The following is a 16,045-nucleotide window of genomic DNA, read 5'->3' as shown; positions in this document are numbered from 1 at the left end:
GGGACTAATTCACGCGAGAGCTTCATCACGCGGCGGCAAACAAACGGAATCGAACAATTTGTTTTCGTACGGCGGCTAAGTAGCGGCCGCTATCCGGATGCGCGTGTCTTAGATCGGAAAGAACGAGAGAGGAATCGACGATGAAAAAGAAAGAGAGAGATTGAGAGGAACGGAAAGAGAATGAGGGTCTCCCCCCCTCCCCAAAGGGGATACGGGAATAAGTGACAGACGGAAACTGGCGAACGTGAAGAACGAGGAAAGAGAGGAAGCGCGACGGTGACGACAGTGACGAGGGCGAAGGGAGGTGAAGCGGAGGCAACGGCGAAGAGCAGCACGGAGACGAGGCGACAAAATCAATTATTTTGTTAAACAACAAGCCGTGTTATGTTAGGTTTGCCAAAATAACCAAAACAACGCCGCGCGCTCGCGTTTCTGCGTATACGCCGGTTCATTCATCCGCGCTCTCGCCGCGCCCACCGCCATTTCCATTCATCCTTCCGCACAACGGAGAAATTACCGCGATAATCGGCGCCAAAGCGGTTTTTCCGCAGGTCGGAACCCGATCACGCGTTTGCAGGTGTTACCGTCATTATTATTGTTATACGCATTACGTCGCGCATGCGACGGGCGCGACGTGGTACCGCGGGAGATAAATTCGTCCTGAGGATGCAAAATGCATTTACCTGGATGCAATATCCGATTTCCTTTTCGGTGCGTTTCAAAATTTGCTGAAAATTTTCATTTGCTGTTTACGCAAATGAAATATCTTTAGCGAAATCTCTTATCTGTAACGATATCATGATAAATACAAAAAATCGAAAAACTTTCGAAAAAGAAGCAATTATTTGTATCGCAGAAATTTCTTAGACGAGAAATATTGATTAATTATATTATATATTAATTATATAAATTTGATATATAATTAAAGCAATTTAAAAAGATATACAGAATTACTTATTTTCTTTAAATTTCTTTGGATCTATTCGATTTTATTGCTTTACTATCTTTAAATATAATCTACTATCTTATCTCGTGATTTTTGCATGACTTTGTTAGTATCTAAAATCGCAAAAGGAAAACGAACGCGATTATGCGTGTAAAATAAGATAAAATGTATTCACGTGCTTGCGACTTTATAAAAAGTAACGTTCGAAAATTCTCAAAGATCAACGCTATGTATAACAACAATAAACACAAATAAATTTTTTTTTCGACTCAATTTTTAGCAACTTTCGTGAGTTCGTTCTCCCGCAGTGTAAAATACATAGGTGTTCTGAAAAATTGTTTCGCGTACACCATAAGGTGGACCGCGTGATTTCGTGAATGCGCAAGGTGCATCGAGGACACCGAAGGGTGAAAAGGGGGGTAGGGGAAGTTTCGCGGTATCATGAGCTGTGCACTCTTCAAAAAGTACGGAACGAACGAGCGAAGAAGCGATCCATTAGGTAGGAAGCCCCGGCTGACACGCCCTGACGCTATCAAAACACGCCTTAAAACTTATATTCCAGCGCCGGCGCGACGGTGGTAGTAGGAAAGCCGCGTACGTGAGATAAAATAACAGAGTGTAGTTAACAGGCTTGGGTAAAAATATTCACGCTAGCTTCCATATCTCCCTCTCGCGCGCCCGCTCTCTCTCCCTCCCTCCCTCCCTCTCTCCTTCCCCCCTTCCTTCTCCTGCTCCTCCCTCTCAATTTATCCACATCTCTCTCATTCTCTTTCTCCCTCTCGCTCTCTCTCGCTCCCCCCCCTCTCTCTCTCTCTCTCTCTCTCTCTTCACCGTCCTTGCTTATTCCTGCGCGTTTTTCAGCCCCGTATTTCGAAATTTCGCGAAACGTATGTACGTATCATCCGCATCGATTAATCGATACGTTCGTAAAAACAGCGGCCGCTCGCCACTCGCGAGATGATTTTAATTAATTTTTCCAACGACGTTGGTCAGTCGCGAGAAAAATTGTTTAGGTTCATGCAAATTACTCTAGGAATATCGCACTAAAACCGCGCGATTATACGTGCCCGATCTGTGAAGGATCACGTTCCTTCACAGATCAACGATATGATCGGCATGCGGAATTCTCTATAGTTTATACAGATCTCTGTCATATTTTGCATTTACATTTAATTACTCGAAACATTTTCGATAAAAAAAAATTTTTACAGAACAGTTATCAGGGAAATATTATTGGCTATAAAACAAAATTTCAAAACTTTTTTTTTGACAAATTGATTTAGTTTTATTTAGTGACTTAACTAATGTAAGAAACAAAAAGAATACTGATAATGAATATAAAATATAGGTAAATGTACAGTATACAGTATAACACTCTCTCCTTCAATTTTTCTATAATTTTATAAATTTGTATATTTACATACGTAGAATATATTCGGAGAAGGAAAATTGTCGCTCTCGACAATTCCAGGCTTACCAATGTCAAAAAATTGAAAATAAAAAATCGGGAGCGCCGATACACTATTAAAAATACAAATTTATAGAATTACAGGAAAATCGGAAGAGAGAGCATTGTATTGCATATTTATCGTATAATTACCAGAGAGAGAAGACCCGTAAATGGATTCATGTTGATCTCCTCCACCTTACGTGATGATTTCTCCGAAATGAAAATGAAATCGAGGAATACGATTTTTCTTCATCAATCATACTCGTGCTGCTATCTTTCATATACGATGTATCACTAAGATTTCTTGGATAAATCTTCATAATTACCGAATGGATCAATTATCATCAAAGCTACCAGATCGTGCGTAGTTGTGAAAACGTGTATATCGACAGTTGAGTCCAAAGCGATACTACCTGCAACTGTATAGATCGGAGCGCTAGATGGCACTTGACGCGACATCTGACGGCGGCACTATGCAAATTGCAGGGTCGGTGAATAAATCAGAAAATTCCATATATCTGATGCAAGCCTCGGTCGACAGGTGCAATACGTCGCGTGATTGGGTCGTTCTCGATCACCGCGTAAAGTCGCAGAGTGTAATCCTATCGATTGCGCCACGTTGCACAGTTTTGCAAGACATCAGGAAACACGGATATCCGTAGGTATTCCGATTACTAAGTATCAGTTGTATCAAGCATAAATTACGTATCCTCCTGACAAACTGGGCTAAAATAATCTCCGATTTTATATCTTCGTTCGCAGTCGTTCGATCGACAAGTTTTCACGCCTACGTCGCGCGGCGGGACGCGCTGCCATATTTGGAACGAACGTAACTTTGAAAGATCAAAATCCGTGATTATATCGAGATTAACGTTCTACGGGGCGTATTATGTAAATTTTCAAAATATGGGACGTGCAAGAAATAGAATTAGCGAGAAAGAGGCACAAACGCGTAAAACTCGTTGCTGACAGTCGTCGTCGGATTTGTATTTCGCGCCCGCGCGAAACGCGCGAGGCGCCAGCCAATGGCGAATGGGCGCGCATACGCAGTGCGGCTGCACGCGATCGCGCAATCGCGTCGTCGCGGCGGGCTTGCGGGTCGGACTTTAGCATCGGACGTTGCGGCAGAGGCAAACGTATCCGATTGGGCGGCGTGGCCCACGAAGGCTACATCCGGCCAGCGGCGCCGCAGTATTGGTCGATCGCGCGCGACGGCATCACGGAAATGGTGGCGAACGAAGTTGGTCGAATTTCCTATATATATTATTGATAAATAGCTCGCGTCGTTGCCGAGTACGACTTTTCGCTAGACGAGTCCCCCGAGGAGCGGTCAACGAAACGTGCGCGTGTGTGTGTGTGCTGCTCGGATCGCGCGTGGTATTGCGATGGCAATGGTCGCCTCGGCGCCGTGTGCGAGGCGTTTCGCGTGACGGAATCGTGCGTATCCCGAGTGTGCGTTTTTCTTCTCTCGCGTGGAAAGAAGAACGCGGCGGTGATCCGCGCTACGGACGTGCACGTACGACGTACCGTGACGACAGTTACGTGAGAGGAGAGCGAGAGAAAGAAAGAGAGAGGAGGGACACGGTCGGGAGAGAGAGAGAGAGAGAGAGAGAGAGAAAGAGAGCAAGAAGAGAACGCGCGCGCGTCGCCTCGCAAACGGAGATCGGCGGTGGACGAGAGCAGCCGAACGCAGACGAGGGGATTATCGTGTACGTTTCTGGGTGTGACGGACGTGATCGCAGTCCGGTTGGTGCGCGGATTTTACCGGCGACATCGGGCACGAGAAGGTGTTGTGTGCGCGAGAGTGGGCCCCAGTAGGGCCGGGGCCCACAGGCAGCGTTCCCTCGCTAAGGCCTGCGGCGTTATCCCGCGAGAGCATGCCGAGCCCGGCCACGAAGAGGTGAGAGCGAGCGAGATAGATAGATAGCGAGAGAGCGCGAGCGTAGCATCGGGAGAGAGAGAGAGAGAGAGTGAGAGACAGTGAGCTAGTGTGGGAAGGGGGGGGGGGAAGAGAGAGAGGGATGGAGACGGTGTGAGAGCGAGCGAGCAAGCAAGCGAGCGAGCAGGAAAGGAAGGAGAGCGTGCGTTGTAACCCGTGAATCCGAGGGAAGCGACTACCTTTGAGGCCTGTTTTTTGCTCCGCCATTGTACGTCGCGAGACGACCGACCAAACGTCCGTCCTTCCGATCATCGTGGTGGCGGCATTGCAGAGGAAGCCGTTCGTTTTTAAACACGAACGACGCGCGGGCGTGTTCCTGTACAGCGTCTTCGCCGTTCGAAGCAGCGACGAAGGAGGAGGAGGTGGAGGAGAAGGAGGTGAAGGAGGAGGAGGAGGAGGAGGAGGAGGAAAAGGAAAAGGAGGTGGTGGACGATATCGGTCGTCGTCGCGGCCCCCGGTTATACCGCCTGCGTGTTCGCGTGTTGTTGTTCGGGTGTGCTGCTGCTCGACGCGACGACGGCGTAAAACGCGCTCGATACTCTCGCCGTCGTCGCGGGAATGGAACGCGGGAGCGCGCGTCGAGGAGAGGGGGAGGTAATAGTGGCCGATTCCTGGTAGAGCGGAGCGCGGCGCGTCCTTTCGCGGAGAGAGATCCGCGTTCCTGCAACGCCATCGAGAAATACACCGAGAATATCGTGCGCCTCGTGCTATTGCTGCCGCCGCCTCCTCTCCCTTCTCCTTGTCCTCCTCGTCATTGTCTCTCGTCGTCGAGAATTTCCGTTACGAGAGACACTCGGTCCCAGAGTGAGATCGAAGCCGGTCGTCTCTCGCGTCGCCTCTCGCGGATTCTGCGACCTCACGCGGCTTTCCACAAATTCGTAATTAATATAGGTAGACAAAGCGTAGCAGGACGAGCCGGTTCTCAATCGCGTGCTGTGTATTGAAGCACGTTCGCAAAATATCTCTCGGAACGGTTCAAAAAATGTGCGGCGCGAACGCGGCGCGTTATGCAATAGGTGCCGCGCGCGCGCGACATGCGGTCGACGCCGATGATGATGACGACGACGATGATGATGACGATGACAATGACTATGAGGAAGAGTAGGATAACGGCGGAGAAGGAAAAAGCAGTGAGCGGCTTTGTCGTCGTCCGTTCTTTTTCATTAATTTCCGAGAGCGTATCACGTGGTAATGCGTCAGTAGCGTGTGCCGCTACTTTAATTTACCTTTAATTTACGTTACGAACACGGCCGCGCGCGAGCGTTTGCACGCGTGTGTGCGTGTACGATAAAATTATCGCCGGAAAACGCGTGTCTCTTCCCGTAAGCGGACGAGAGGAATTTGCACCCTCGGAAGAGAGCTCTACTCGATTCCCTTTTCCTTTCCACCCATTTCCCTCGTTCCCGTTCTTCCCCTACACCTCCCTTTTCTCCCGGCTTCTCCCGTCCTTCTTCCTCCTGCCGGCACTCCTGGTCGAACTCTCCCCCTCTCTTTCTCTTCTCCCCCCTCCTCCTTCACTTCCCACCCTTCCCTCACCTCTATCTCCATTTCTTCCTTCTCGTACACTTCCTCCTCCTCCTCGCCAAATCTCTTTTCTTTTGGAGGTTTTGCCCGTTCTCGATTTCTCGTCCCGCCGTGATCGCCGTCTTTTTTCTTCGTCTCTCTCTTTCCTCTTTCAACTGCCCGACTGTTTGTCTCTCTTTGTCTCGCTCGGTCGCGGTCGACGCGGTACGCCCGATTGCCCCGCCGTGGTGAAATATCGCGCCGCTTCCGGCCGCGATTGCACGCGTCGTGACGCGTTCTTCCCCGCCGACGCTTTTCTTTTTTTCTTTCCATCGTGCAGATTCGCTATTCGCGAGCGAATCCATTGATTTGCAAAGTCGCGAACCACCCTCGAGTCTGATGAAAATCGCTTCGCCCGCTGCGACAGATTGAAAAGAGGACGCGTGCGCCGCGAAGCTCCACGTTGAGATACCGATACGCTTTGATAAGAGAAGGGGCAAGAGAGGAGAATAAGGAGAGAGAGAGAGAGAGAGAGAGAGAGAGAGAGAGAGAGAGAGAGAAGAGGAGTTTAATTGATAAGCGACACGATCGCGCGGATCAGCTGGCTCCGGCAGCTCGGAGCGCGTTTCTCTCGGGCGTAGAAAAAAAGAAAGCTACGTGTGTTTGTGGACGCGTAGTCCGGGGGCTTACGCCACCCTCCCCCTCGTATCGATTCAGAGAGATTTCGTTGTTTGTATTATCACCGGTCATCGTATGAGTCATTTGTGTGTATCGGGCGCCTCGATCGGGGGTCTCGTCTGCTATCAATTGTTCCCGGTGCTCCGTGTCGGGGCTTCTCACACAATCTCGGCTCGCAATTTCGCTTTTATTTCCTCCCCCGACCTGTATCCGCGCGCCCGAGTTTCCGCGGCTTTCGCGCCGCGAGATCCGCGCTCCGCGTTTGTTGCGCAATGTTTTATCCGCGCTAAGGCATCGCAAACATTGTAACTATAGCAACGCCGCGTGCTCGTCGGACGCACTTTGGATGTTCGAATTTCACTGCGTGTCAGCCGAGATACATCGCGCAAGCTGAACGAGAGGAAAAAGCGAGCCGTGCGATTTCGCAATTGAAAGAGAGAGAGAGAGGGAGGGGAGACTGGGAGTTGTCATTGCCATGATAAGAATTTCGCTTTTCAAATGCGCTCCGACCGCTCGATCCGCGCGTAGAATTGCGAAGATGCTAGACAGCACCGAGTATATCGCAAATGTAAAAATTTTAAGTGTACATGCGGTTTCCCGATCGGCGATACTTGTAAGATCGTAAAAATCCGATAAGATAAAAACGTCTGAAAAAAACTAAACGCCGTGGCATGTTGTTAAGCGTTTTTATCGTCGCCGCATTGACGAGAGAAGAGAACGAGAGACGTGACTCATCTATTGAGCAGCCTGAGAATCTATCTCAATTGCATTTGATTCAACCCTTGAGACTCGCCGATTTGTTGTTATTGTTTAAAATCTTTGTAGATCTCGGGAACGTTAAAGCGACACTTGGGAGGGGGAGGGGGAGGGGGAGGGGACGTAGTGCAAATTCATTTTTGGAAAAGAAAAAGGAAAAGGTGGAGAAATGAGATAGATACACGCGAAAGTTGCGATATGCATCTCCCTTCTGCATCAAAGCGCATCTTGCTGATTCGCTCCGAGGCCGATGGTACTCGGACGCGAGTACTCGACCGTAAAATGCTTTCCTGGAATTAAGCTAATGATCATAGTTTGTAGCTTTCGCTGCTGAAGTGCGCGCGCGCGAGCGAGCGAGCGTCTTTCGCGAGCATCGTCGTCATCATCATCATCGTCATCGTCGTCGTCGTCGTCGTCGTCGTCGTCGTCGTCCCCGTCATTGTAGGGCATTGTGACCTGGCATTACCTCCCTTTCTTTTCTCTATTTTCCAGGACGCACTCGCGAGAAGAAGAGCGGTATGCGGAACATCAGATAGCTCCTGTCCCGACGCGCTCGGAAATATTTTAATAGCGCCACGTCGTCGATTGTAGCGGTGAGAGACTGCTGCGAACTACGCGCGGGCACAAAGTCCGACCCTGGGAAATTGTCGCCCTAAAATCGAATAGCGTCGTTGAGGCTACTGCAAGTCTGCGAGTCTCTTCGTCGTCGTCGTCGTCGTCGTCTTTGCCGTCTTTTTGGTGGTGATAACGGTTTTCGTTTATTTGACGAGAGGACACGTTGGAATAGACTTAAGAAGACGTCAAGTATGCTACGCTTCCTCAAACGTCGAAACGAGGTGAGTTGGAGGCGAGTTTTGTGACTCTTGTGACTCTTGTGACTCTTGTGACTCTGTAATTTTTCGTTTTCTCTCCGACTCTTTTTTGGAACAAAGTCTGTCGTAAGCTCGCGCCACGCGGCGTTACTCCACAGCCGGTTATCTATGTAGCTTCAAAAATGTTATGTAATTTTGCGTAACGCATAGATAACCCCGTTTGAGCGAGCGATGATTAAAGGGCTTGGCACACTATTAAATTTTTTTTCTTTTTTCCAAATTGTTTGATAGAAAGGTACGTGATGTTTCTTTGCGAAATTAAAAGTAATATTATTATCTAAATCTATTTTAAAGTCTCGCGCTGTTTATTCTTCGAGCCTTACGTTACGGCGTAACTTTAGCGCTACTTCGATTGTTTATTTCTTTGAAATTTATGTAATTTATGTAATGAAACGTAATAAGACATGATGTAATATTTTGATTTTTTTTGCAGGAAACCGATATCGCCTTGTGATAAACAATGGGAGTCAATGATCGATAACATGGGGATACCGTGGAAACTACGTAATTACCTGCCGTGGACGATGGCAGGCCAATAATAAACTGTCTATTAGAATAAAGTGAAAACAGCTAGGAACAAAGAACCAAGTCGAGAATAGTCAGCAGGGCGGCGGACGGTAAGGGAGGCAGGACAGAGCCGTAGTAATGGATGAATGGGAGTGAGCGCGACGCACGGGGAGCGCAGGAGCGGCGGACGCGCACTTTGTGGCACGTCGTGGGAGCCTCTGGATGTGGAGGCCGCGGCACTGGCAGCGTCAGTGGCAGTGATGGCCCCTGCTCTGACGGAAGGTGGTCCTCAAAAGCCTGAAAACTTGCTCCCTACTCTACCAGCCGCCAGCGGCTTTCTGTCCGCCGAGCAGGCTACGCAGGTGTGCCAGAATCGTGAGATCCTGACGAAATTCGTGGTGCCGGCGAACGTGCAACCGTCGAAAATCGACGAGCAGTGCTTGCGCGGTATCTCAAAGGACCTCATACGCGATGTCATTAACTCCAAGTACGCGAACGACCTCGATTCGTTATCTGCGTTTACGAACGCGTCCGATCTGATCGGATCGAGGAACGGTGCGGCGTGTTTGCAACAACAGGAGGCGGCGGCGGCGGCGGCGGCGGCGGCGGCGGCGGCGGCGGCGACGGCGGCGGAGGCGGCGGAGGAGGAGGAAGACGAGGAGGAGGAGGAAGAGGAGGAGGAGGAGGAGGAGGAGGAGGAGGACTTTGAGCGGCCGGTTACGCTGCCGGACGCCGGTCACGCCGAGGGGAAGGTGATCGACATTATAATGAACGACCCATCTATGGGTGATCAAACGAACAACATGGGTTTCTTGAAAACGAGCATGGACTTGCCCCTGGTGGCTACTGAGACCGAAACGGAAGACAATAAGAATCTGGATGTCGATCAGATTATGGCTTTCGGCACTGATATTACAGCCGAGCAGTGTAATATGGCGAATGTTGGTGATATCGGACATAACGTAGAGGAGATATTGCAGGTCATTAAATCAATTGAAGGTGCGGAAAGCGCTGAGAACATTTCTACGGGCGGCGGTGAGCCGGTACAAAGCGCGGTCGATGGCGTGGAAATGTTTGCCATGCCCGAGGAGGGATTCGGTTCTTTTGATCGAGATTTACTTAATGACATGGATGTGATGAGTCTTTGTAACGAGAACATGAATATCGCAGTGGACACAGTGGACCAGCAGAAATCGAACAGTCTGAAATCGCAGCAGGACATCGTGGCACAGAAGCAGTTTGAGAGCGAAAGGAGATGCGCGTTTTTATTAAGAAGACTGAGGAAGCTCCAGACGAGAATAGTGGGTAAACACGTAGCGGAAGAGAATACCGGTGTTCTCGAGCTCGCTCATCATGGAGTAAAGAAATACCTTCTGCAAGAATTAGTAAATATCGGCTCGAAGTCCAATGTAAGGAACTTTCCCGAGATAGGCGGCAGTTTGCATTCGTTTCTGCAGAAAATTGAGAAAATGTGTGTTGCTCAGAGTAATAGTGTGAATCGTCAAAGAGTGTGTCGATACTTTGGTGGAGGATCGCGTGATAGCGTGGGTGGTACGTCCGGCAATAACGGTAATCGCCAGCCGGTGTTTGGTACACCTCAGGTTAAACTAAACGGTGAAGAAGTGGAAAATGTTGCCGGGGCTTTGTCCACGCAATTACATGTCATAGAATCTAATCTGGATTCGGACTGTACGGCATCTAGCAGCGGCGGAGAAAGCTGTGATGAGATGCAGACATTTAACAATCTACATCAACAGCATCTGTCCATGTAAGTTTAACAAGAGATTTAAAATAGTATTAACTTAATGTTAAGCACGAACGTTTGTACGTTCTGTCTTTGTTTGTTTCGTGTAATTTCTCCATTTATATTTTTACATTTATTTAAAAAATTTGTTTTAAATGAAATCATGTTATTTAGATTCAACTGATAATATTGATATTAAATCAAATTCTTTGTTTAATTTAGATATGATAAAAAATACTCCAAATATCTTGTTATTTTGAAAAAAAAATTTTTATTCATATCATATGAATATTTGAATGTGATAAAAAATAATTAAAAATAATTAAGAGCAATTATAAATAATAAACTTTTATATAATTATTAATGAAATTGAATAGAGTCATTATAGATAATTCAACCTATAATAATTTAATTATTATTATTTAATTATTATATATTTGAGTTTGTCAATTGCTTTAGCATTCTTTTGATTATTGTATTTAATTTTAATATTTTCTAAGCGAAAATTTTATTAATATTATCAATCATTTTAATCATTCATTTTTTATTCAAGAAAACTCGAGTTTATTGTTGTTTATATACTTCTAAACATTCTGAATAATTTTTAGATAACTTTTTGGATAAAACTCTAATTTTTTTAATGACTCATAACTCTAGAATTATATTTAATAATTAAACATATATAAAGATGAGCGATGGTATTCTTTATTTAATCTTGAACATAAAATTAAAAAATTTTTTAATTTATATAATGTTGCATTTAAAGAAAACGAACCGAAATATATATTTTTGGCTCGGTTCCGGATTCTTTATTTGTTTGTTTACAAGTACGTTTGATAATTTAGATTTAACATTATATCTCACTTATGTGTGACTACAACAGCGTTGTATGTATTATATTTGAGTCAAATGTTCTGTAAAATGAAACGATAAAATTGACGATTAACAATTTGTTGTTTATTTAGTTGAATCTACGCTTTTTTGAGCATCCTCGGCATTCCGTCTTTCAAATAATAGGCTACACTGATTTGTTTGTACACAACGTATAATTTTAAATGTATAATTTTTAATTTTGCAAATCAGTAGGCCAACCGTATCGTTACGTTATTTGCACAGATCCAAAAGAGCGGCATGGAGATATGCACAGGATCGTGCGGGTGTAGCATCCCGGTGGACCTGGCTACAGGCACAGATATCAGATTTAGAGTACAGAATTAGACAACATAACGATTTGCAACGGCAAATTAGAGCCGCGAAGGGCTTGGTCGTTCTCGAAAATGCGGAAACCGTTAATGGATATAGTGGCGCTCTACCAGGCTCCACTGGACGATACAATTCGCCCGAGGGTGAATTACCAGCTAGTAGGACGCGTCCATATGTATGGAGTTTTTATAGAAAGCGAAAGCTTTTGCAAGTGGACAGGCTACACGAAGTTTCAAAGCGTGCGGCTAAAGCGTCGACAGTGAGATGCAATTGTGATCATGTGTTGCCTGCGTGTGCTTTATGTACAGGAAGGCTAGATCCAATGCAGCCGCAAGAACCAATTGAACAGCTTTCTGTACAGGAACGTGTAGCACTTGTTGATCCTAGTTTTCATCCAGTGTTGTCATTCTCTGATGGTATGTTTACTCATGAATATAAAGAAAAAAGTTCACTCAAATTAGAGCTTTATTCAATATTGACAGGATTAACAGTAATTAATATATGATTTATTATATATTGTATTATATATTGTATTAATATATGATAGTCTAACAAAGTTTATACTTATTCACATTAACAATCTTATCTCTCTGTTATTCAATTATTTGAATGAAAGCTCAAAATAATCGAGTAATAATGAAAGATTCTTTGGCTGTGTCTCACATCTTTTTGTTTATTGTAGAAATTGTACATGGAACACATTTAGAAGCTATTATGAAATCAGTGGAATGGCAGCAGAAAATGTTGAGGGGCAATTTGCGAGTTGCTCGAGTAAAAGATAAAGATAGCAATGAAAGAAGAAATAAGAAACTTCCTAACAGAACGAAGTATACCGCGCGGTTAAAGAAATCATCCTCGACTATACTTACAGCAAGTATGTATCGCTAGAACATCGTTTTGCTACCTATCGTTCTTGCCTCTTAAAGGAATGAGTCACTGCAAGGCCAATGTTTGTTCTTTTTTTTTTCCTCGATGTGAAATAATGTATGACTTATAAACAGGAATCAAGAGAAAAATGTTGAAAAATGGAAAGAGAAATAGACTCAGTCACGAGAGAAGCGTGCCTGGATTGGGCAAGAAAAAAGTATCGAAGTTGCCAACTGAGGATGACGACGATGTTAGTGCGCTTTCAAGTTCCAGCAAACACTCATCCCCAGTGCCTTCTCCATTGCAACACGTTACTGCCTCGTCGGAGAAAAACGTTGTTAAAGAGAAAAGTTCCAATTCACATGGGTGAGTGACGTTTGTGCATCAATTGCTTGCGTTGCTTCCATTAACGGGATCGCTACATCAATCCCGCATGTGAAGTTTTTCATAATCCAAAGTGCGAGCACTTGAGAATATGAAATGGAGGATTACGTTTCCTATTCATGAAATCGTTAGTTATCGCCGTCGATTCAGGAAAAAGATTAGGCTAAAGTGCCGTTTTACTATCCATGACTCACTTATGATATGTTTTTCAGGCGTTTGCGTCAAAACTCGTACGATATCGACAATATAGTCATCCCTTACAGTGTCGCTGCCTCAACTAGGCCTGAAAAGTTACAATATAAGGAGATTTTAACACCAAAGTAAGATATTATATAATCTATATCTTATTTTTGTTGCTCCATGCTTTTGTTTTTCAAATAAGCTTTTAATTTAATGTGATTGTTCTTATTATTAAAGGTGGAGATTATGTGAGGAGCCCTCGAAAATGGATGTAAAGAATGGTGTAATGCATAGGCCTGGTCAAGATAGTGATGTAAGTAAATAATAAGAGTGTATATGCAATAAAAAGCAACTCGGTAAAATAAAGTAATGTAATATTTTCTCTTTTTAACTATGTTAATTCAATGATCGCACTATGTTGTAATTCTATGTAGTTTGAAGACATGTCGGACGAAACGATCGCCCTCAGGCACGAGCGTAGTGAACGCGAGGAATACAAACGTTTCATGACGTATCTCAACATGCCAAACCAACCGCGTATTCGTCATAATCGTCGTATCGATAGCAGAGCAGACAGTGGTGCGAATACACCAGGTATTTGTCATTTTGTGATGTATTTAATCGTGACTTTTAATCACATTACTACGACTTATAACTATATTAATTTATTTATATTTATCTCTTAAAATATTTGTTAAGCTTTTTTGATATTTAAAGCGTCAGATTAATGGAATTTTATCTTCACGGAGAAAAAAAAAATTGAATTTTAGATCCTATGTCGCCGCACGCGAGCAGTGACTTTGGTGGAGACGTGACGTCCCCAATCACGTCTCCACCTGCCACTCCGTCTCAGGTGCAGGACACAGAGTCATCAGGTTTGGATTCGCACCGACCGTCTGCTTTACAAAACTCTTTACGACGTCGCACTATGCCCACTTTAAGGCTTGGGAAAGACGATGCCACGACCGCATTTATTGAAGACGATAACGAGGTGAGTACGCATATCTCGTATCGTTTAAATAAATATCACGTGATGTTATAATCACTCCTTTGGAATTTTCGTACAGATATTGCCGTATGAACCAAGAGTATTCCCATTGTCCGAAGAGGTCTACGACAAAATGTTGGAAGTGATGCCGGATGGACACTGGCAAGCATCATCGACATCTTTATGCTCCCGCGACGAAGACAAGGGCGATGATGTACGTACATTATATTTATATTGAATACTCGTTGCATCGAATATTTAAGTGAGAAATTTTAATGAATATAAAATGTATGTGGGTGCTAGTACTGACTATTAATAATACACTTTGAGCCAATTTTCATGGCTCCTCTCGAGGCTATTTCCGGTAAGCAGTACCACTTGACGCTTTATACTTCTGTAACGTAATTCATTTTATTTTTCATCTCACATACACATAGACACACACAGTTAGCAGATCTGTAACGAGAAAAAAAAGTATCTTGTTAAGTTAAAGCGATCACTATCTACTTTCTATATGCATTATAGAATCTTTTACACGACTCTAGTTTTGCTCCTTGGTTCACGCAGCTGTGCTGTATGAGAGCTTGCAATCTTGAATAGAGTTTATTCGCAAAGCGACTAACCGAATGTAGGTGATCGCTGATGTTGACGGTCGTATGTAACCATTTGTGTTTGTACATTTCTAGGAAGCGGAAATGGATTCTCCCGAATCGGACTCGACCGAATCGGCTTGTTGCGACATAGATGGTGAGGATCCCAATGATCCTGAGTGGACGGTAGCTGACGATAGGGATACTGAAAAGGAGAGAATACGTCCGACGGCTAAGAGATAGGATATAAAACTCTTAATAAGTATACAGTATGTCTACGTCGTTACTATATGCAGAAGCTACCTGTCAATTGTTATATATATATACCTGTCGGTTCATGTAACATTGCACTTTAAGTTAATTATGAACCTGTAAAGTGTATTATAAATATAAATTTTATAACTTCATTCTCTCTGCTTAAATTAATGGAAAGACCTTAATTAATTATTATTGCTTTTTTTAAGTATTGCTATTTTGGCCAAAGCATTAGAACTCTATGATCGTCATATTATATTTAGGATTATACGCATTACTGATTTTTCTTCCTGCTCTGTTACATAAATAGTAGATAGTATTAATTATCTGGAATCTCATGACAGCGGTTTTTGTACAAAACTGTATTTATGTTACGATCGGAGCTCTTCACTCTAAATAAAAGTGCCAATCGAAATATTTTGTAGCACTGTGTACCTTCCAATATATACGTGCTTTTTCTATTTTGTGAGAGAGAATACACCGCCAGCCTGCGTGACATACTCTACGAGAACTGTTAATATTAAAAATGCTTAAATGTATATTACGATTTTACCCATTATGTCGAAACTTGTATTTAAATCCTTGTATATTCTTCGTCACATAACTCTTGCACCTAATTTCGCAAACGTCGTAATTTATGTAACAGTCAAAATCAGTTACTTTAAGCACAAATTATTTTTTTAGAATTAGATCAATTCTGTTTTAATTTTCATACGTGTGACCGAATCGTGTCTTAAGATATCACTATTATATACAGGTAAGGATAAAAATTAAAATTATAATGGAAATGTAAATTTGTGTATCATAGAGGATATTCTTGACATAGTGTGTGGAAAATTTGAAGTAGAACAGAAATTGCTAATACTGAAGAAATTGTTCTTAGTTAAATTCTGATGCTCTGTATTTTGACTGTTATGTTCTTATCATTGGTATAATTTGTGAAGTATATAATTCATTTGTTAATTTAAGCGTTCATATAAATAAAGTCTTGTGTCACTGTGATTTCGCGATTTTCTAATAGTCTGTGATACTACACATGTATTTTCTTTCGTATTAAAAGTTTTATAACCAGGCAAATGTCTACGAATTCTTAAAAAGTCGCATGCGTTTCAATTTTGTATATCACTTTTACGAGATGCAAATAAAAATAGGTGACAACGGAAATTGTTTTTTCTTTCAATCA

General features: G+C 43.8%; 1 protein-coding gene across 4 annotated transcripts; it reads left to right on the top strand.

Annotated features, from left to right (window-relative positions):
* Positions 1–3,556: 3,556 nt before the first annotated feature.
* Positions 3,557–16,026, top strand: nsl1 (non-specific lethal 1). Of its 4 annotated transcripts, none has more exons than XR_016140673.1 (12): positions 3,557–4,296; positions 7,765–8,108; positions 8,578–10,419; positions 11,512–12,014; positions 12,281–12,472; positions 12,600–12,831; positions 13,062–13,169; positions 13,267–13,342; positions 13,464–13,623; positions 13,800–14,020; positions 14,097–14,381; positions 14,704–14,843. XR_016140673.1 is itself a non-coding variant. In XM_089082559.1 (12 exons), exons 3-12 carry the CDS (start codon positions 8,798–8,800, stop codon positions 14,848–14,850), a joined length of 3,396 nt encoding a protein of 1,131 aa, XP_088938685.1. In that variant the 5' UTR covers positions 3,557–4,296; positions 7,765–8,108; positions 8,578–8,797; the 3' UTR covers positions 14,851–16,026. The 4 variants fall into 4 exon arrangements, 3 of the variants coding, with proteins under 3 accessions (XP_088938685.1, XP_088938687.1, XP_088938686.1); XM_089082559.1 differs by having other exon boundaries at positions 14,097–14,231; positions 14,704–16,026; XM_089082561.1 differs by lacking the exon at positions 3,557–4,296 and adding an exon at positions 4,405–4,712 and having other exon boundaries at positions 14,097–14,231; positions 14,704–16,026.
* Positions 16,027–16,045: the final 19 nt, after the last annotated feature.

Source organism: Pogonomyrmex barbatus, unplaced genomic scaffold (assembly GCF_055798465.1).
Source record: "Pogonomyrmex barbatus isolate J1 unplaced genomic scaffold, ASM5579846v1 scaffold6, whole genome shotgun sequence".
Classification (NCBI taxonomy): Eukaryota; Metazoa; Arthropoda; class Insecta; order Hymenoptera; family Formicidae; genus Pogonomyrmex; species Pogonomyrmex barbatus.
Note: the sequence above shows the minus strand (reverse complement) of the source record. Positions and strands in the feature narration are given on the sequence as shown.